Raw genomic sequence first — 22,372 nt, 5'->3', positions numbered from 1 at the left:
ACTGTCTGACTGACTGACTGGGACTACCATAGAGACCAACCAGAGGAGTTTGTCTTGACTACCTGGTGCACAGAGGCTATACGAAGTGAGTGTCATCTAAATCAGAACTGGAGAATCTAGGCAGGTCAGATGCTGCTTATGGTCACTGACTGACATACACAGGTTAATGTTTGAGCACTGCAACATAAGCAGCCAGAGCTGAGGCAAGATACAGATGAAGGAAAAATATCAAACAGAAAACATCAAAGGTTATAGGAGCAGTATCTCAGTGTGTTGGACTGGTTTTGTTTTCTAACTCCAATAGGCAATGCAATGCCGATGTATGCAATATATACATATATATATGTAGGTGTGGTCCTTGAGCCGTATGACGGCAAGAAACTCAATAAACTTTGCTGTGAAAAAAAGGTTATAGGAGTAGGCCCATGCACTAGAAATGTGACAAGTGCAAGAAACACAGATTTCAATCCACACAATTCAGCATACAAAGAGGAATGAGAGCAGGCTCACATATAGATTCTAGCATGCAAAGTTCTGGCATTACCAAAAGAAGCAGATTCTAGTCCTACTACTAAATGGGAGGGGCACTACCAATTTGAAAATGAGAAAGAGAGAGGATGCAAGTGTAAAAAAAGACTATATACACAGTCACCAGATAACAGTGAGGCAGCAGACACAAAGGCAAATCCTGTTGTATGTTAGTCCCAAAGAATGATCATAACCGTAGAGGGATGTACGAAGTACTGAGCCATAATGTTGGCCGTACACAGGATTAAGACAGACATGCGATGAGAACAACTACCAAAAGGGTGTAAATGCATGGATCATGGATTCTTGAGGACAATCCCAATAATCTAAACTTGTCCCTCAGAAGACTAGAAGTGCAACAAAAATATGACACATCCTAATCCCTAATGTAAATAAACACAGGAAATAAAGCAAATTCTTTTTTTAGCATAGGAGTCCCATCAAAACCTACAGTTCACTATATGGTACTATGGAAATTGGTAAAGAAAAACAAGATTAAAATATATATTTTCAGAGAATGTACACGCAAAACGATCGGTTGTCAAATTATAGGATTACTGCTCTCTATAAACCGGATCTGTGGACAAGATTGTGCTCTTCGTCGGCCGCTATACCATTACTGACTGCAACAATGGCATTACAAAAGTCGCCTAATATCCTAGAACTGACTAATGCCACCTCAGCACACAAGGAGGCAACGAGCAGCATTCCAGTAATATATTCTCTTTCCATGACTACTCAAGCAGAGTTCGCATACCTGACATGTGGCGTACGATACTCACAAATTACTTCTCACTAAAAGTAAATGAAATGTGTCTCTCGTTCTTCTGCTGTACTTAGCCTTCAATGGCAAGCTTTCAATTGACGAGCTCGCCACAAACTAACATAAGAAATATACATTTATTGTACAATTTTCTTTAGTTACACATCTACAATTGCAATCGAGATTTCATTATGCAGACATTTCGAAAAGTTTTTTCTAAAACAGTCCATGAGTGATCAGAATGCCAAGAGCAATTATTTCATCAGTCGTTTTCTTTTTTTCAAAAGTGCATCCCGCAATGAGATCTGGAAGAAAAAAGGCGACATTTTAGCCAAATAATCTTACATGTACATTTTTGCACCTTCCAGCATTTAATGAAACAATACATATTCTGAATTCCGTTCTTTGATGCTTTATATTGGCGAAAAGTAAACTAGTGGATTAAAATAAAAAAGAAAGCAGGATTGCGCGTTTTTCCTCATTTGTTGGCTAGATTAAGGGCACAGTAAAACTACTTTGATGCTTTTATCTACTAGGATTACAAATTAAAGTTTCTTAATGCTGTTTTGGGGTTTACAAGTCTGATTACACACATCATTAATTCACTGACACCCTTACAATGCTAAACAGCACAACAATCTCACTAGCAACGAATTTATTATGTAAAAAATCTTATGTTATTGTAACTAAACATTAACGGAGGTCAGGGTTCTCATTGGCGATTTAATGTGAGAAGGAAACCGCAGTTTAAAGCACAGCCAACCCGCCCCTCTTCTCCATTGGCTGGCTTCCTAAACGGAGGCCAGCCATTGGAGGAGAGGGGCGTCCCTCAGGTCAAGCCTCGTCTTTTTGCGATTCGGGGGCGTGTTTTTTGCAGTTTTTAAGCTGTGAAGTCATCCGTCACTCAACTGCTAAATACACGCCCCCGAATCTCAAAAATGGTTGCGCTTTTGTTCCACCATTTCCCCCCCCGACCGCCGCCGGAAGTCGCTGAGTCCTCCGCCCAGCTGAGTGCTTGTCTTACCGGCTGTGAGAGACAGGTCCGCCCCCCTTTCCCTGTCCTGGGTCCCCCCCTTTTGTTCCTTGCTTGCTGTGTGCTGCCTAGTGGGTGTGGGGGTGGAATTGCAGTCACGGGGCCAGGGACGCGGGCGGGGGGTTGGCCGGGTGCCTCTACTGTGTTGTGGGGAGGGGAGTTCGCTCCTCAGGCTGGTGTTGCGCTGGCGGGGTGGGCTTTGGAGCGGGTGTGCAGCTTGGGCTCGGCGCGGCCGTCTTTGAGCCTGGGGGGGGGGGGGGGGGGGGTTTGAGTTCGCATGTGGATGTGGCCTTGCGTGGTTCTGGGAAGGGGGACTGTGTTGGGGGGGGGGGGCAGTGCGACATGGGGCCGTCCTGCCTGCGGGTCTGGGGGGGGGGGGGAGGTCCGGTCTGTCCCTCGGGCTGCGGGTCTCTTGGAGTTGCGATCTTGTGCGCCTTCCCGTGTCCGCCTGCCCCTTTCCTTATTTATTTGTTTGTTTATGCGTTTTTATATAGCGCAGCTTTGTGCGAGGGCGTCGGAGAGCGCTTCGCAAGGGGGGCAGATATTTACAAGTGATCAACTTACAGGGGAGACGTTATGTCACATGAGGTAATGGTGACAATTGTGAGCAATCTGATTGCATGTGGCAGCATTCAGTGCATTACAGGAGGAAAGGGTGACGGGTGTGCAGGTTACAAGAGATATCGGGTTACATTTGGGTAGAGTACTGCAATATTGCTGGACACTCAGGCACAGGAACAAACTTTGCGTGCAGGGGGAGCAGATATTTACAAGTGATCAACTTACAGGGGAGACGTTATGTCACATGAGGTAATGGTGACAATTGTGAGTAATCGGATTGCATGCCGCAGCATTCACTGCATTACAGGAGGAAAGGGTGACGGGTGTGCAGGTTACAAGAGATATCGGGGTACATTTGGGTAGAGTACTGCAATATTGCTGGACACTAAGGAAAGGGAACAAACGTTACTTAGGCAATGGTGGCACTTGTGCAAGTGTCTATGGCGGACATCTTGCCTGGTTGCTCGGGGTGGGGCGCGCGCTGCTGCTCCTTGTTGTTGGCTGTGCACCTTGTGGCCAGTCTCCCTGTGCGTGATTGAATGCGGAGGACCGGCGGAGTGGTTGCACAGTGTTAGTTTGTTTTGGCCTCGCTTTCGCTCTTCGTCCAGGACTGCTGTTCCCTCCCAGTCCACCAGTGTTCATGCTGTGGGGTTCAGAGGTTGGTCGCTTTAGATGTGAGTGGTGGCTGTGCTTTTCACTAAGACAGCTTGCTGAGAACCCCCTCCGCCCCAGCCAGAATCAAGCTTCAAGGATCAGGTGTGATGGTGCATTACGGGTGGCTGCTGTATCCCCTGTAGGATGTTGTAGCTCCCAGAGACGTAGACCATGTGGACAAGCGCAGCTGCGGTGCCGGTGTAGACACAACTGAGGCACAGACAGGAACATTTGTTAAGCCGTCTTGCACGCTCTGTCCATCTCGAATAGTTCCGAATCCAAATTGTGTTTATCCTGAACCTACGGGTTCTGGGCCCAGTAGATCCTGTGTACCTTTGCTGTGAAAGCATTCTGCTTTCTTCAGCGAGACTTGCATGGGAGTCCACCGTGAGTGGCAGTGATCAGTGGTGGCTTTGGGTCTGCCTCTGAGCAAGTGGAGCCGACACGTGTCACTTAACCTCGGCACTATAGGTCAGACCTGGCAGATTACAGAGCGGCGCAATTTGATTATTATACATTTAGGTGAGCATTCGGAGATGCAAGAGGTAGCTAGCGGTGCTTTACAGGGGTTTCTGTGTGTGGCTCTGTGTGTGTGTGGGTGCAAATGCAATAGATCTCGCATTTGCGAGAGATTAACCTATTGGCATTGTGAATGACAATGCCATTTATTTATATGTTTTAAAAACAAAAATAATGTCATGAGCAATGCCGATAGCTCTAACTTTAAAAAGGACGAGACCATTGCATTGTAAATGCTTATTTATTTTAGCAGAAGCATCAGAGTGAGGTAGAACTATCTGGAAAGCTTAGACAGGATAAACCATCATTTTCAAGAGGACCCTGCCTCATTAGCTCTCTCTTCCCGCCTCAGGGAAAGGGCACCATCGGCCATGAACTTTCCCGTTTGAGACCCCTGCACTACCGGAAGTGGCCATTCAAGACAGACATGAACACTTGGACACATGCTTGATATTTTCCAAACGTTAAAGAAACCGCTAAAGCCTGTGTGTCCAGGGCATTAAAAATGGAACGCAAAACGTCATAAAAGGCTGCTATTAGACGTTCTGGTTCGCTCACAGCACTTTTCATTTGAGTTATGCAGAATGTCAACTTTTTTGGAACGTATTGCGTTCTAGGAATCTCGGTGTCCCACAATTTGGAAGACCGAGTGGATTCTGTTAAAATTCCAGACGGCTGATTAAAATAATAAGGTATGTTTGTCCTTCACGCCTGCTGACAATCAGATACAGTAGGTAGAAGCTTACCAGCAGGTGTTAACATTAGTCTACAGAAAACACAGGCTTGTCACAATAGTTCTTTAATGCACGCGAGTAGGAACAATTTACTCGGAATGTGTCTGTCAGAACAAACCTTTGCAAAAATCATTGCTATGTTATGTGAATTATGGGCTTTCCCCACAGGAGAGGAAGTTGAGGCACCCTTTAAATTATCTACTTGGCTAGAATTTGACAACATTGGTTACTAGGCCCTGACAACTTCAGCTGCAACATTTTGGACACCATCTTTGAAAATTTTAAAAATAAATCCTCACTGAATAGACTGCATGTATGATCAGTGTTGGATTTAGAGTTGCTAAGCCACCTAGGGTAGCCTGGCCTAGGGTAAGACAGTCAGATTCCAGAAACACAAGTGTAAAGGTCGCACACCACCCAGCAGTAACTCAAGGCAATTCCACTCAAAAACGACACCACCAATTTTTGTGGAAAAATACGAGCTGTTTTATAAAAGTTATTTTCTTTTCTTGGTTTCCAATTCCCACTATCCAATGTAATCAAGTTCTCAATATCTAATTTCTTTACATTTTACAGGTAAACATTTACATTCTCTAATAGATTATGTGCAATAGTACAGTTCTCCAATAAACACTTTTTAAACCTCCTTTTGAAATTATGCTCTTGCCAGATAATTAAATCCTTCCCACAGACATTTCATTTCAGGGAAAACAGAGTGGCATAACCATTCCCCAGTTGATCTCAGGTTATTGACTTTCTAGACAACCCCCTCTCCAGTACTAGCTGTGGATGGTTTCATACACCAGTGTCTGAGAGAGAATGGGCAATTTAACTCACATAGGCTTCTGTCACCACCAATCCCCTTAAGCAGAAGGAGAATCTAAGTTTTCCTCAGGTGAAACCTTGCCCAGAAGATTCCCCCCTAGCGACTAAGTTATCTCAGCTGGCTTTTTAAGAAACTACTACCCAGCAGGCCCCCTATTCCCTTATGAACGCGGGAACCAGCCAGTGCTGCACTGTTTCTTAGCTAATAGCTTAGGCAGGGTGTAGTGCTGCCCAGTCCTCCTTTACCGGCAGGCGTTGGGTTTGTCCTGATTCTCCCCCCCCCCTCTCCTTCCCAGCTTACTTGGCGGTGTAGTACTTATGTCCTGGTTAACAGCCGCCCCTTTCCTCTTCGGGTGTGTTCTCCGTTAAGGTAAGGCTTCCCTGCTCTCTCTCCTGTCAGGAGAGCAGGCGCCCTTCTGAGAGAGTGTCACACGGCGCTCCCGCAGACCGGCAGACGCTCTACGGAGCCGCTCCTGCTCCAGCGTTGGGCGGGTTCCGGGCACTCCTCCTCGCCGACTCCACCCTCAGGGCTCCGCCTACAGCCGTCCGCTTCCGGCGCTTCCACGCTCTGCTACGCGTCCCTGGGGTCGCCCGGCAGCTGATCTCCTCACCCGCGTCACTGGGAACCTCCGGCAGCCGACCTCCTCCGGCACATCACGGCTTCTCCCGGCGTCACGGGGGTCCTCCCCGAGAGTCGCTCCGACCGCAGGACAGAACAGCTGAGCGGTGAGCGTCTCTCTCTGTGTGATAACAGCAACACGAAGGTCGCGACTTCTCACAGCGCCTCCATTAGGTGGGAGATTACCTCACCGTTTAGTCATGAAGCTTCCCTTCACTTGACAGAGAGGTCTAGTCGATACCTCGAGGCGGTGACACGCCAGGCTTAGCTTCACCCCACTTCTGGTTGGATACCCCGGGGCAGGCAGAATTACAAGCTGGGGGCAGGGGGGTTTTCCATAGAGACAGGGCTTAGTAGACAGGCAAGGGGACACGTCAGCCTGGAAGAATAGTACTATAGGTCAGTCTCTCCCCTCTCAGTGCGTGATCCTCCTCACAAGCCTCCTCACTCCTGACCAGACCCACTCCAACCCTCTCTGACCAGCTCTAAAATGGCCGCCCTGGTTCTGGCCTTTTATAGGTGGACCCTAGGAAGTCCAGAAGGGACCAGAAGGTTCTAGAGGGTTCCTATTCTTTCCTATGGGGCAAGCTCCAGGTGTGGCAGTTAGGGCAGTTGAAAACCACCATTATGTAGATTTGGGTGAATTCCAGTCAGAAAAGGCACCTAGGCCTGAGGTTAAAAACTATGAGGGCAAAAGAGCATCTATCCCCCAGGCCAACACCATAAAAATCTAGTGGACACAAAAAGATAAAAAGGGTATGAGGGGCAAAAAGGGGACAAAATAAATAATTATTAGGAGGGGCTACGCAAAAGGCCAGACAGGTCTAACAATCAGTATTTGCCAATTATCTTTATTTGTTTTAACCCTCACCAGTAAAACATCGATCTTATAAGCAGAAGTGCGAGGAAAAAGATTCCGACGTTTTCAATAAGCAGTAATATATGGAGGTTTTCAACTTAACAAAAACTTATTTTTCATACCACCATTATACTGTGAGGTAATATGTGTATGGAAATAGGTCAAGGAATCTTCAGGAGGCCTGGCCGGATAAATACAGTCAAGTACAAAAGTATTGTCATGGACCGCTTGAACCAAAATGAACTTTCTCTAGGGTTGAGACAAGAAAAGGAGCCTTTTCGAATCAATAAAACCCTAACGACCTATTCCTTCATAATTGTTTATTTTATATTTTACTTTAGTGGCTGGAAGGTGTTTGGGCCTTAAGTGCTCTCTAAATGTTATACTTCCATACAGAGGTCCTTCGTGGCACCACCTTGCTCAATGACCAAAGATCCAAACTCACAGCTATAGATGGGGCCTTCTGGGAGGGGCAAAAGAGCCGCTTCACACCGCAACCAGTCACTAATCCGGTCTGTAATGTGTCCCTCAAATGCAGACCCTGGGAAAAGTCTGGAGCCTAAGAAGCAATTAGAGCGAGGACATTTTCAGGCTGGAGCCACATGTCACGTGGTTAATGTGGAAGGAGGGAAAAGGCGGACCCCGAGTCTGGGCTGAAGGAAGCAGCCATTGTCACAGCATGTGATTTGCAGGCTGGGGTGGCAAGAACCTGAACAGACAAATATGACAGAGACTAGTGTGAACCCGCAAGGGTACAGACAGAAAGTGGTTGTTTTCTGCGCCTGTTAGCCCACCCTCGCCTCTACAATCAGACCTGTGGCACAGGCCTGCTAGTTGGTCTCAGAAGAGACTAGAAGAGATTGATACTCCTCATTTACAGGGGCATTGCTATACCCGTCCTCACGGGCCTCTGGACGACACAGATGGAGAGGCACCTCCCTACCATTGTTTATTTGGGTAACTAGATGAGTGTAGGCATGCCATCCTTTATAACCCTGGAACCTGTTGGCACCACGGTGAAAAAAGTTAGGATTTGACACTGGCTGTCTAAAAAAGGTGCAAGGGCAAATCAGGCACGCAAGCACAGGTATTGTGTTACCAGGCCCATACCTTCTGACATGAGACAGGACATAACAAAGCAATTTCACTGTGGTGCCTAGCAATCCGTGGATCCTGAGCCATGCAGCCATAAGATGATAAGAGAAAACCAAAAACACAATACCAAAGCAAGTCCAACAAAACAGGCATTACATCTCCCTCATAGTTCTCCACTGCAATGGAGCACACCGAACAACTGGAATGGAGAACAGGGCCACTTAAAGAGCCGATATGGCAAGAATAACATACAGTCAGAGGATAAGACCACTCCAAGACCAGATATGGTAAGGATAACTGAAGTCATAGAGGATTTACAAAATCAAGTTTGAGAGAGCGGGCACAAAAGTTAATCTTCTCAACTCTGATTTTTGTAAAATCAAGAAAAATGACACAGTAGAGAAAGTAAAGTGCAAAGCTTTGGAAAAGAAATATGGCATAACTACAAATCCAATGAGCAAGTTACCAACCTTTGATAGTGAACATTCTGGTGCATATTCTATATACCTACCAATTCCTTTCCTCCTGAATCTCCTCCAGACACTAGCCTGGCGCTGGAAAAGTTGAAATAGCTCTTGTGTGCTGAAAGGTGGCACCACGGCTCAAACTAGACTCTAGCACCTTGTTGTAACTAGATTTATCTCCTTTTAGGTTCCTCAGCCAGAATGAGTGTGATGTCTGCGTGGAATGTTGGTGTGCGTGATGTCAGAGTGAATAGAATGTGTGTGTGGAGAATGTCAGTTGGTGAGTGAGGGCTGAGCAACATCCATCAAGCTCCTGGTGGGACCTATTATCTTATTGAAACCTACTAATAATCTTCTAACTTGGATAAATTACCTGGCTACCATCTACTTTATATATTCTTTTACCCACAACATTTGGCGACGCTCTGAAGGAAACCCTGCGTGTTTTAGCCACAAACCTACAGAAAGTGAGGAAACTGGCAATTTTACTGAACTTGAAGAAACCCTACGAGTTATAGCCACAAGAATATAGGAGGTGAGGAAACTTACAATTTATAATGAACTTTATTTATACAAGAAAAAGGCAAAGCAACTTTGAAAATAAATACGAGGAAAAGAACGCGCTCCAGAGTCCCACCAGTGTCCTCCACCACCTGGACAGCCTGCCCAGGGCGTTTCACGTTCCTTTTTAAGCTGATATTATCCTGCTTGCCGTGAAAATTTACATATCTGTTTGGTACCAACCCAGTTTTGACTATTACTATGAAGGCTAGCAAACTATCGATTTATCTTGATCTGGATTTCGTTTCATTGGTGAGACTTGTTTTAATTTTTCTTCAAAATATGGTTTCAACCTTAGTCCTGTTGCGCACATTTGTTGGCAACTGTCAATTTTGGATTTTGAAAATGCACCACGAGCTCAGGCACGCACTCACCTTAGTCCCGAGGATACGTTCTTCTGACTCCTTAGTGACATTGTGGGTGCTGCTGATAGGACGTTCTGCTGCTCTGGCGTGCAGTGAACCACCCGGCATGCGTCAGCAAGCGTGCCGCCATTTTGGATTTTTTACTCGAGCCCTGCACTGTACTTTACCGCATAAAGTTACATTTTGGTAGAAATGATTCTCCACAGGTTCTGGTTTCCGTTGGCAGATCGAGTCCTCCAACTTTGGTTCGTGTCTTGATATTGACTAAAAGTGCTCACAAGATATATTTTGAAAATTCTCTGTCTCCGTTTGAGATCGGGTGAGACACCGCTCACCAGGACAACATTACTTCTTTGTGGAACTTTTGCTTCACATTACTTCGACATTTTGTTATTTTACCGTCAGATCACAATCTGTACTTATTTCTCATTTACTGTACTATGTAGAATGCACATATGTTTTCATTATATAATATCGTTCCCTTCCTGAACAATGTTTAATGGTTTGCATACAGCTTACTTACAGTTTTGTTATTTGGCTCCTGAGTTACTTCTCATGTTACCTTGCAGTTATGAGTGTCATGCATAGTTCTTTAGGTACATACATTGTGTGTTATGTCAAGCGCACTGGATCCGTTTTTTTTACAAGTGCTATGTTTTTTTTTCCAGGCTTTGGTGCCTTAGTAAGAGCTTAAGTTATTATGAGTTTGTTTCTAATGGCTAGTATTTTCTTGGTGCTAGGACTTCAACTTAGGGGATTTATTGTATAGGAGCTGGTCTTCTTATAATTATTATATTCTTTCAGTGTGGGTAGTGCACACCCTTTCCACTGATTTTATTCTCCCTAGATTTGTGTGCCTAGTAGCTTAAGCCTTACATTCTCTTCACTTTCACATTATTCTTTATATGTGACCATGTAACAGTACTAGTTGTTTTGTTTCTTGCATTGTGCAATAGTCTGATTACTCATCTTTGTTTTGTTGCGCTACGGGCTGTGTACCCATCTTTATAAATGGCGCAGGTAGTATGACGCGTTAGATTAATTATTAAATGGTGCAGGTAGTAAGTCGCATTAGATTAATTATTAAATGGCGCAGGTATTAAGATGTGTTAGCATTATTATTAAGAAGCGCGCAGGTATTAAGATGCGTTAGCATTATTATTAAGAAGCGTGCAGGTATTAAGGTGCGTTAGCATTATTATTAAGAAGCGTGAAGGTATTAAGACGCGTTAGTTTATTATTTTTATTTAAGGTGCATGAAGGTGATGCACTTATTCTTGGGTCATGTATTTACTCTATACATTTAGTGAGGCTATTTTGAAATAATTTCTGCACTTATTCTTGGGTCTTGTACCGATTTGTTTTCTTTACGTTCACTTGTTTGATTTCCTCAAGGGAAGGGGATATGTGCCATGTTCTATGGTTTATCCTTTTACATTGTTTCTTTGCTTTACTTATTCTTCTTTTCTTTTCTATTATGAACTGTCCGCTTTATTGCAAGTGTATCTTTCAAAATTTTAATTGCTTTATGTTGCGAGCAATTCTGTTTAATTCCTGTGAAGAAAAGGAGATATGTTTTAACTAGATTTATCTCCTTTTAGGTTGCTCAGCCAGAATGAGTGAGATGTCTGCGTGGAATGTTGGTGTGCGTGATGTCCGAGTGAATAGAATGTGTGTGTGCCTGGTGTGTGTGGAGAATGTCAGTTGGTGAGTGAGGGCTGAGCAACATCCATCAAGCTCCTGGTGGGACCTATTACTTATCTTATTGAAACCTACTAATAAACTTCTAACTTGGATAAATTACCTGGCTACCATCTACTTTATATCTTCTTTTACCCACAACACACCTCACAAGTCATAAAGCCTAATGTGCTGATGCTTGCTTCTGCCCTTCCTTTTACAATCCCCCCCTCCCCAACCACCCCACCCCAGGCCCCCAACATCCCCAGAGAAAGAGGGAAGACTCAAGAGATTGCAGTGCATAAAACCAACTTTGAACCTTATTACCAAATGTGCACAACTATTACTCAGAACAGTTAGGTCAGGGAATTAGTGAGGAATCTCCAGGTAGATGGGGCATCCACCAGAAAGATCATTACCGAAGTTAAGTGAAAAGTCTCAAGAAGCAACTATGCATGGGCTCGAACGCTTAAAGTGCTTAATTTGTGCCAGTGGGTTCCGGTGCTCAGCACCGGCACTTAATAGTCCATACCGGCTCGTATGGCAGTTGGTCACATGGGGCGCCGTTTGCTACTTTTGAAATTAGCACAACAACAGTTATTTAATAATTTAATATGCATTAAAAAGGACAACTACCTGCTGCCTGAGCCATTCCTATAGCTTTTAGTGGTCTGGAATAGCATGTGCTGTCACACTTTTAGGAGTGACATGGTGAGTAGTTGTGCTGGTACAGTCATTAGCAGCTCTGGCATGGGCAATGCTAGCTGCTTTGCCCTCCTGTCGAGGACCCTGGCACTTCGGTTTTTATTACAAATTGAGCACTGCAATGAACCCACCAGAAAGAAGAGCACAGAATTCAAGTCACATTGAAACAAAACAAGAGACAATGGAGGGAACAGAATGTGTACAACAACCCCTTCAAGGAACGCATCAAAAAAGGTATCTTTGACTAAGGAAAGCTTATTGTAGTGAAGTAGTGTGGCTCACTGGTTAGAGGCGGCAGACCCGAGAGCAGAGGACGGCCCGGGACCAGGGTTCGATTCCCGGCGCGGCAGGTTTCTGGACCAGGGTCAGCGGACTCGATAATTCTCTCGCCTCGGTGCCCACTCTGATCAGCGATCACACTCGGCAACTCTGGGCATTAGCTTGCCTCATCTTCACTAACGGCCCCACCAGACCGCCGGGGATGCCTGGTCTCACCCTGAAGATACCCATTAAGGGACCATCTCTCAGGGAAGCCAGGAAGGGTTTCGCAGCGGTCGAAGCGCCTTGGGACCCTCCGGGTAAGTAGCGCGCTATATAAATGCCTATACATTTACATTTATTGGGTAAAGAAAAGCCTGAAAGACCGACAAATACCCTTGAACAGTGCCCAAAGCACAGTCTTGTCTGGCTAGGGAAAGAGCAAGCACAACACATTGAACAAATGCACTTTGAGGCGGCCCATACCTTGCTTTAGAGCACCAAGAAACAAAACTTGACCATCGACCAGAAAACACATTTGGTGGAGCGGCATCATGCCACCAAGATGGCATCCACTACCTCGAAGGGAAAATCAGAGATACTCTGATTGTCCTCCTCAATCTCCAGGCATAAAGGTGAAGCCTCTGGATATTCGGATAAAGAGAAAGAAGGACTACTCTGAGCAGAAGATAGGAGCACAAAGAGAACATGACCTGACCTGAATACTACACTAATAAAAACACACTGCTTCGGCAATCTGACAAAAGAAAGCTAGTTTGAGGGTCTCAGGTATTAACATATGTAGGTTCATTTTCCAGTCTTTGGAACTGGTAGTACACAAAATGTTTTCTATAATTATTCGGAAAACAGAAATTAAGTGTTGAGCAACACACTATAAACTGCACATAAGGAGTACCTGAGCAGCACGTGAACCAGTCACAAGCATTTTTTCCTTGAGCCCATGAAGAAATGTTAGGCTTTTTTTGTCGTGAGTCAGGTGTTGCAACATCAGCAGTGAGGTGTAACTAGAGGCTAGAAAGTGAATATGGAAGGAAGTCATCAGTGACATGAAGAATTTGGATCACCCCACTTCTGATTTTTGTTGAGCGTAAGAGAGTGTCATGATGTTCATGAACTCCAAAATTTTCGTTACAATAATAATGCATCTTGTAGTTCTGTGATTTAAAAGAAGCCCTGGACCAGTGTATTTTATAGTATACTTTACATACATACATATAGCCTTTAGGTCTGTTCAAAATAATGACAGACAGTTTAAAACAAATGCTCGCCAACCCAAGATTCTATACGAAAACCAAGGGTTTGACCATAATCATCAGAGCGCTCATTAACCCCTTGACTGCCGAGGCATTTGCACATACTTGGGATGGGCACTTTCCACAAACTTTCCACTCAGGAAGTGAGTTGGACATTTTTGCACACGGGTCATATTTTCAGTAAATGTCCATGACATATAAATGTGTAAGCTTAAGGTCTTGCAAGGGGTATGGGAAGAGCTATATAAATTCCAAACAAATGTCACTGTGGAAGGAAAGGCGTTAATGCATGTGCAAAGAACAATGTCAGACAATTGACCACTAACCATGGAGCCAATTGGATCAATTAAGTGGCCAGTAAACTGAGCTCACCTGCTTGTCCCGAAAGGAGCGTTTGTTCTTTGTCCGGACATTCTGGCTGTGGCGCACCATCATGAAACTTTTGTTCTTTTTCTTTTCCTTATTGGTGGTGCTGGCAAACGGATTCATTTTAGTTTTCTTTTTTACAAATTCTTTCCTGTCAGTCTTCCCAGACTGTAAAAAAAAGAAAGTCAAAAGTGAGAAGAGGAGGTGCTTTCTTGCTCTTGCCTTATAAACATAAGTAATGAAAAAGCAAGCCACTCGAAATCTCAAAATCTTCCTTCAACTTTCTTTTGAGATGACACAAATTGGTGAAGTATACAAAAAGTCAATTTTCGAAGTAAGAAACAACATTAGTCTGTGGTGCAGAGGCATACTTTCATACATCAGAATATTAATGCACAATTGCTTTTATTTGATCCAGATTTAGCATCACTCTCTTATTGAGCAAAAAAACCACAAAAGAGAGAACAGGCTCCTCACCATAGCAGTCGCTAGTCTTGTTTCTTTATCAGATTTGGGTTTTTTATGAAGATGTTCAATATCTCGCAGCGTTAGCAACTCCCCCCTGCCATTGGAAAGACAAAGTATTTAGTTAGAGAGCTAAAACATCAGAGAATGAAGGCAACGTTATCACGTCATAGCCCCCCACATGAATGAGGTTCTTTTCTTCCTGGTACCTGCTTTCCTCATCGCTGTCTATCTCAACATTCTTTCTCTTCTTTGCTTTGCCAGGCGCAGAGTCCACTTCCTTACTGATCTGGGCGAGGCGGATTTTCTTGAAATCGTCTTGGGTTAATATTCTGCTACCACTAACAGCTGCTGCTTTGGCTTTGCGCTCTTCTACTGGTATGGCTTTGATTTTTTCTGCCTGGAAAAGTAAAGTTTGCGTAAAAAAACATTTGAGCACAAAAACATTCTTACACATCAATGTGCATTTGTGTGTTATATTTCGTCTTCACGTCTGTATAACATTTACTTTATAGGGAAACTGGATTCATTGTTTATTTAATACCCAACAGAAACAATTCGATTTTGAAGCAAAGTTAAAATGACAAGACACGCCTAAGGGTCATTTCTTTAAAAGAGACATATTCCGAAAAATATAGTTTAGAATCTACCACATTAGCTTTAAAAAAGTGGTGCATGTTGCATTAGAGGAGGCACTGACGGGAAATAGGTAGTCTACAATCACAGCTTGCTTATAAATTAATCTTCTTAAATATACGTCCACAAAATGCATCTCCAAATATCAATTACAAAAGACGAGTTTAGGCAGATTTGGTGTTTGAACCAGACAAACGTGCTTCTGCCACCCAATATAGACAAGCATTTGCAATGCAATAGGTCTCGCATTTGCAAGGTTTAAGCTACTGGCATTGTAAATGACAATGCCTTTTATTTATCTGTTTTGATAATTAACACGAATAAAAAGGCACTGTCATTTACAATGCCAATAGCTCAAACTCTTGTAAATGCAAGACTTATTCAAAGAAGCGGCCGTCATCGTCCCGGGCTGCTTGGAAAGTAAAAGTGCGCATGGCATGCTGAATGTTGCAGGAAAGCATGTAGTGCCTGCAGTAGGAGAAATTCATGAAAGAAAATATTGCTTAAAGACCTCCTGTGTAACAACAGAAGTGAAAGGTTGAGGCCTCATGGGAGGTTACAAACGAAGACAAAGCGGTACTAAGGAGGGACTGACAAGCCTATTCACGAATCAGAAGCCAGCATTTACAAAGGACAATGACACAAGCCAATGACAGATATCGGCTGAGAGAGAGCGGGGCTTCAACTCCATACTCGGATACAGCAAGCCTTGCAGAGCAGCGCATGCGCTGCCCAGGCCCGACTTAAAAATTGTGGAATGCCCCCACATCTGTTACCATAGCATGATAACTGCACCCTTCGAATTGAGCACAGTCCCTACAGTTAAAGCCACATTTTAGTTTGCGTTTGGATGCAACAAGTTCATTACTCACCAGGTGTGGAAATGGCCTCTTCCTGTGCTCCAGCATACTGACCACACCGTTTTGCTAGTCCTCATAAAGCATGGATATAAAGGTCCTAAAGACAGGTAGCATTAGCAGTGTGTAAAAGCCAAGTTACCAGAGGGAAAACTTTGTGAGCCAAAGTTTCAAGTTTCTCGGACTGTCTAGAGAGGCTGAAGGAAAGGAATTTGTATTCTGCTTCAAAGACATCAAAATGCCCAGAATTTCAGTTGATGGATGGGAGGACTAAACATAATTGCCGCCAGGAGCTAAAGCTATAGCACCTGGCCATCGGCCTATGGACTGCTGGGCCTGAAAAGATTTCTCCCTTGCTACAATTATAGTGTCTTGGCGTACCTTCTTAAAAGAAGATAGGACTTCACAGAAACTGTTGAAGAGGCGGGCGGATCAACTTATGAATCATAATCCTCCATGCGTCCATAGCCCTTTTTCTCCATTGCCCAGGTTTCTGTATCTAAACCAATAATTTCCTCTAAATATCCTTGGCATAGGGGAGAGGTACACATAGTGATTCATCACTGAAGTAATCCTCGATTTCTTCCCTTGCCATATGGATGATAACTTTTTCACATTCATACATCAGCCAGCTCTGGGGCTAGCTTTGTGGGCAGCATCACCACCTACTTTGGGGTTGGCACAGAGGGATTCCCTGAATGAATGGGGGCATAGGGACAAGACAGTACTTAGGTCACTCTTGACTACACTTCAAGCACTTTGACTAAACTTGCAGAGAGAGCAGCCAAGTTAGAAGGCGCTGAACACTCGGGCTAGGAGTGAGCAGTTACGACCAGCTGCTGGAAAGGTAAAGGATGAGCTAACTCGAAACAAGCATAAAATCTGCTGTCGAACACGTCATATAGGACGATTTCAAAATGTGTGCTATTTCATGAAGGTCCACATCAGTAACAACCATGAGTAAGTTTGCACGCTCTGGTCTCAAGCGAGACACATTACACACAAATAGCTGGGTGTCGGGCTTGCTCCGGTTTCTTATAAAACACCATCATCAGAAACACCTGATTTCACCCAGGGTGTTTGGACAATGTTCAAGTGACACACGGCTTTGGAGCTGGCATCCCAGGATGGGTAAGCCTCATCAGTGCAGAAAAATTTAATGGACGAACAGGTCCATCTCCTGATGTCATTTTTCAATCTCAGAGGCATTGTAACAAAAAGAAACCTGTAATTGGCACTGGAAACAGACAAAACCAGTGGTCACTTCACATAAGTCAATTTAAAGACCAAAATGCGCAGAGGAAAGGAGAAACTCTGGGGGCAAGGACTGCGTGCCCCATCATACCACGGACCTGAAGGCGGGTTGATTGATTGTACAGCTGCCCGTAATCTGCTCCGTGTTACAAAGTGTTCACGGTGTCCTGCAGTGCGGGACATGCGTGGGCCGGGCCTGGGCATTCTGAACGCACATTTTTTAGAGTTCTTTCATAACTGATAATGAGGGAAAATAAGTTTTGGTGAAAAAAAAATATTTACCTAAAATCAGACAATTTACGAGGGGAAGCTGTGATTTATCCACGTGTTCTCGTTACACTTTGTACCAAATAGCTAGCAAATTGTTATCTATTTGTTTTTCCTTACGCTAAGGCTTTGTTTTTTTCATGTGTACATTTTCCGATGCTTATGATGTCACACGAGAGGGAATACCGTATCTCTCCTGCAAGTTCATGCACTTTAAAGTCACAACATGCCTACTAACCCCACATGCCTAAGCTACACGCTATATTCAGTAGACAATAAAATCAAGACGGACGTGCACGCGCTTTTAAGCTCAATGCGCATGCGCATTGAGCTTAAAAGTCACGGGCACTGCAAGGAATCGCCACGATTCCTTGCAGTGGATAAAGAGTGGATAAGCCCCCATAGTCTCGCTTGCTCGATGCGCATGCGCATCGACAGGCGAGACCTAAAAAATCAATGGGAGTTACACTTTTAATGAATGATGAATGAAATGAATGAAACTTATATAGCGCACGACTTACCCTGGGGCATCTCCGCGCTTGCTTAGGGAACCCGTCCTGGTATTCCCCTGTGAGATAACCCTGGCAGGGTATCCACAAGGTGAAAGCCAGGCATCCCACCGCGAGGGGCCATTGTGGAGATTAAGCAAGCTATTGCCCAGAGTCGCAGAGTGTGAACCCGTGAGTCGAGAAGGCACCGGAGCGAGAATTAACGAGTCCTTGGAATTTTGAGCCCAAGACCCGCCGAGGCGGGGAATTGAACCCTGGTCCAGGGCCGAACTCAAGCTCCAGGTCTGCCACCTCTAACCCCTGAGCCACACTTCTCTTAAGATGTAACAAACTAAAAATGAATTAAAAGAGCAAACAGTGCATCTATACTGTGTCCGCAATACACGCACGTCACGGCTGCCCACGCAATGGCATTGGTAATTCATGGACGAGGCATTTTATGACAGGCCCACGAAACAACAAGCAATGACAAGAAGAACAAAGTACACATAACTAAAAGGCATTTTCATTTACAATGCCAATAGGTCAAAGTTTAGAGAATTCAAGACCTATTACACTGTAAATGCTTGTTTTTCTTGTGACAATTACTTTGGTCCTAGTTGGTGGCCCAGTCAGTTTACGCCACCAAGTTATATTCTATCTAGAAAAGCTGATTTTGTGGATATGGCTCTCGTTTCTACTGCCTTTTAGATGGTCAAGTCTACTAGACTTCCTTCTTTAATGGCCCCTCCTCATCCTTTCGCGCAGGACTAGCGGTTGCAAATGCTGTACCCCCTGCTAACTTTCTCCTATTCCAAGTTCCAAATCTATCCCTTTTTTCCAGGGCACTAGGAGCGCTCCAGCTGGAAAACTGCTATTTTGCCTGGAGCGCCTTACATGCTTGCATCGTTTTTGGAAGCATCTCTGACACTGGAGATGTAAATATCTTAGAAAGAGTTTGAGTCATGCAGACAGCTGACATCCTTATGTTTTGCAGTTAGTCCTTGTAAATTAAGTGAGGTTTTGGCATGGAAAGTGCGGCGGAAGCAACTGTAAAGCGTGCGCATATGTTTAAGTGGCAGGAGAGAGTGCGTGGCAGAGTGCAGGGCAGGGAATAACACCAGGATAGGTGGCAGGATAAAGTGCGGGCACAGGAAGAGGCATGGGTAGACAAAAATATAAGGATAAGTACTAGGAAACACTGACAGCGTCTATTTTCAGTCCTAGTCCGACCCTGATGAAGAATCATAGCAGTAGAAAGCACTGTAGTAATGCTTACAGTTGCTGAACATATTAATTCTGGGATAGGCTAGAGCGGTGTCTTTTTCAGTTTACAGACTTTAGGGGCATGAGAATTCCCTTTTAAATAAACATCGAGCCACTGCTGTCTGCAGCGCTCCTGTGGGAGAAGTGAATTAGCACGGAACAGACAATACTGCCTTTTCATATAATGGGAATCAACAGGAGAAAACAATCACACAGTGGTATGGTACGGCGAGCTGTAATAGGAGCGCGCTCCGAATATCGGCATCTCGGCTGCCGCTTCCGGTAAGGCGAGGAGTCTCACCGCCTGCCTCATTTATTCTTTCCTTTTTCTGTGAACAGTAATAACGGCAGAAGTCATCTAAGGGAATTGGAGGAGATGTTCCAGGAAGGCTACAGCTGGGAGGGCGGGCGCTGACGAGGACAGAGGCCCCTCTTACCTAATTTCTCCTCACTCGTGTTAATTGACGACTGTCCTGTTTTTATCTTCCTTTCAGCTGAGGAGAAATCACGCATGCAGCGCTTCTTCTCCCGGTACGCGCCATCATCACCCTCACCGCAGAAGAGGGTTGTGAATGCTGGTATATTTTCTGAAGTTTAAAACCGGTCTATGTCACGTCATACTAGGTCATGTTATCAGCATTTACATAAAACATTTCAACAGGAAAGTGGGAGGTTAAAAAATGCCCTACGGATCAAAGGACCAATTAACTCCTACTCCGGTGGGAGTATGTGATAGCTCCTACCACTACAAAGGGGTCGCCAGAGAGGAGACGCCATGCGCGCCCCCCGCTTGTCCAGGCGCGCACCTTGTTTATCTCCCTTCGCTAAGGAAAGCGACGACAATAGAGGCTTGCCAAGCGAAGCAGCTGCGCTGCGTTCGCTATGCGAGACCTAAAAAAGAGAAGAATGACATTGCTTATCTTCACTTTCAGAGTACAAGAAAAAAAAATCTCAGTTGCTGGCATTTGAGTAACACAACACACAGCTTACATCACATAACTCTGAGCTGATCCATCGTTTTCTAAGTAACCCTCTATATTGTCAGTTGGATTACAAAGATCAAAGTCAGGAAAAATAGAACTCAGCGGAAGCTATTATATGTCTCGCCCCCAATGATTTAAAACCGTTTCCCTGAAAATATTTGGATTATCCTAGAGATTCTACCCTTCCACATGACTCAGACACATCTATGCTTCTCTCGTGTAAGTAGCCACTTCAGATTGTTCAGTGTGGGTTGGGCAGAACCATCAGCTTAGGCCTTAGACCGTGCATAGGAGGTGTTGAAAATTAGGGTAATTATAAAAAATACAATGACATTCACTGAAAAAAATGTTTGAGGCTCAAACACACAAACCTTGTTAGTTTGACAAAGAATATGAAGCGAGACATAAGTCCCATTCGACCGCCATGAACGAAACAACTCCTTGTCACCTAGTATGTTGTTCTCAAGTAAGTTAAATTGTGTGGTGAATTTCAATGATTCTGTGTGTTTTAATCTCAACCATAACTCAATTTTTAGGGAATTTAGCTATGCATCTGGTACTGGCCACACAGACAAACATTTGTCTTGCCTACACAGATAAATTGAAAGTCTGGATATTTTACAGCATTTTTACAAAAAGAAATCGCAGATAATTTAGGGCCTTTGGCAATACACCAATTAACATAAAAAACCACAATGTTTTCAAATCTCGAATTCAGAGAACAGGAAACACCAAACTTGCCCCAAGTACACATGTTCAAACTGTATGTGAAAAAAAATATATCTTGTGAATATTCAGTGGAAAGAAAGATTATATTTGGAGCCCAACAAAACGGACACCCTTTAACAGCTAGGTTTTCATCAGAAATATAATGGAGAACAATTAGAGGATAAAACAAAGCAGACTGATGGATATACAAAAATAAGCTACTTATCTTTGGCAACACTCTTTATGGTGCATATTCCTCACTTGTGAATCTCCTCAGGTGCAAGAACAGATCCAGCAATAGCTCCTGTGTGTCAGTAGTTGGTGCTATATACCTAGAATCATCACTCTACTCTACCACCAGACATGATGATACAGTGCTAAAAAACTAACTTAGAACATTATTAAAGTCTTCTACAAAGAATGGGGAGGCGGGCAGGCAGTGAAGCATTTGACAGAGTATTGACCATAAAGAGCATTACCAGAATTAAGTAACATTGTTCTAACGGCTGTTTCTAACCACAGATTGCTCGCTTTGTGACTGAGTATCATTGCAATGCGCTCCCCAAGGAGGTGGGTCTGAAGAGTGGACTAAGACAAGAAATTTCTGCAGAACCAAGCAGGCAAAATGACCCCCTCTGTGGACCTGAGAACTGACACAGAAGTGACTGGTGGAGTAAGGATAGATGCCAACATAGCTGCCTGGCAGATATCCGGGGTAACACATCTCGGATGTAGTAGCACCTTAGCTTTCTGGCCAACACACAACACAGTTTGTTGCAGAGGATGATTCATCATGAGAAAATGTAAGAAGCTGGCTTTCTGTATAGTGCATCAAAACGAGGTACACTGTGCAGAGAGCCCAGGCAACCCTTACTGGCTTACAGAGGCAAAACTGATGCACTAAATATTCTCTTTTGTGCTAGTGTGGGGAGCAGTTTAGGCTTATCAGAGGATAGTGTGGAGCACTTGTTGTACTCACAGAGGCAATACCTGAGGCACACACTCAAAGATAAAATCCGAGACCAATTTAGAAAAATAACTCATTTTTCCACAAATTTTGATCCAAGAACTTCATGTGCAAGTACTTTTTAAAAAAAATATTGAATTTCACAGGTGCAATAAAATGTTCACTTAAATGAGTATTTACGCATAATTTTTTCCTATGGGAGAAAAAGACATTCGGTATACAGGTAGGGGGGGCGACGGACAATCCAACAATGGAGTCGATGACCATGTGCATTATCACCGAAATGAGGAGTCACCTTACCTCGTGACTAGGAAATACTTCTTCGAAGAACAATTTGCAAACATCTGGACCCAACACAAGAGGGCAGGGAGTATGCAAAGAATGTGTAGCTACAGCACACATGCCTCAAACAGGTACATACAATAAAATCCAAGCTAGACATAAAATCCTCCTATATAAAAAAACATTCTTAAAACCTCATTGATAACAAAGCATAACGTATACATGATAATAAACACAACAAAACAGATCATACACAAAATCTTCTATATGTGATTATGTTCTATTCCATTGAAAGAACTCTGGTGAAAGGCCGCACATCATGGGCCTACGACAAAC

The 22,372-nt window shown here is 44.0% G+C and overlaps 1 protein-coding gene across 1 annotated transcript in view; it reads right to left on the bottom strand.

Annotated features, from left to right (window-relative positions):
* Positions 1 to 1,409: 1,409 nt before the first annotated feature.
* Positions 1,410 to 22,372, bottom strand: part of SDAD1 (SDA1 domain containing 1) — a 199,967-nt gene continuing 179,004 nt past the window's right edge. Inside the window, exons 19-22 of the mRNA XM_086961777.1 lie at positions 14,538 to 14,728; positions 14,341 to 14,425; positions 13,870 to 14,031; positions 1,410 to 1,596 (exon numbers count right to left, since the gene is read on the bottom strand). Coding sequence (XP_086817903.1) covers positions 1,546 to 1,596; positions 13,870 to 14,031; positions 14,341 to 14,425; positions 14,538 to 14,728 — 489 coding nt within the window. The 3' untranslated portion in view covers positions 1,410 to 1,545. The remainder of the gene's footprint in view (positions 1,597 to 13,869; positions 14,032 to 14,340; positions 14,426 to 14,537; positions 14,729 to 22,372) is intronic.

Source organism: Lissotriton vulgaris, chromosome 3_1 (genome assembly GCF_964263255.1).
Source record: "Lissotriton vulgaris chromosome 3_1, aLisVul1.2, whole genome shotgun sequence".
NCBI lineage: Eukaryota > Metazoa > Chordata > Amphibia > Caudata > Salamandridae > Lissotriton > Lissotriton vulgaris.
Note: the sequence above shows the minus strand (reverse complement) of the source record. Positions and strands in the feature narration are given on the sequence as shown.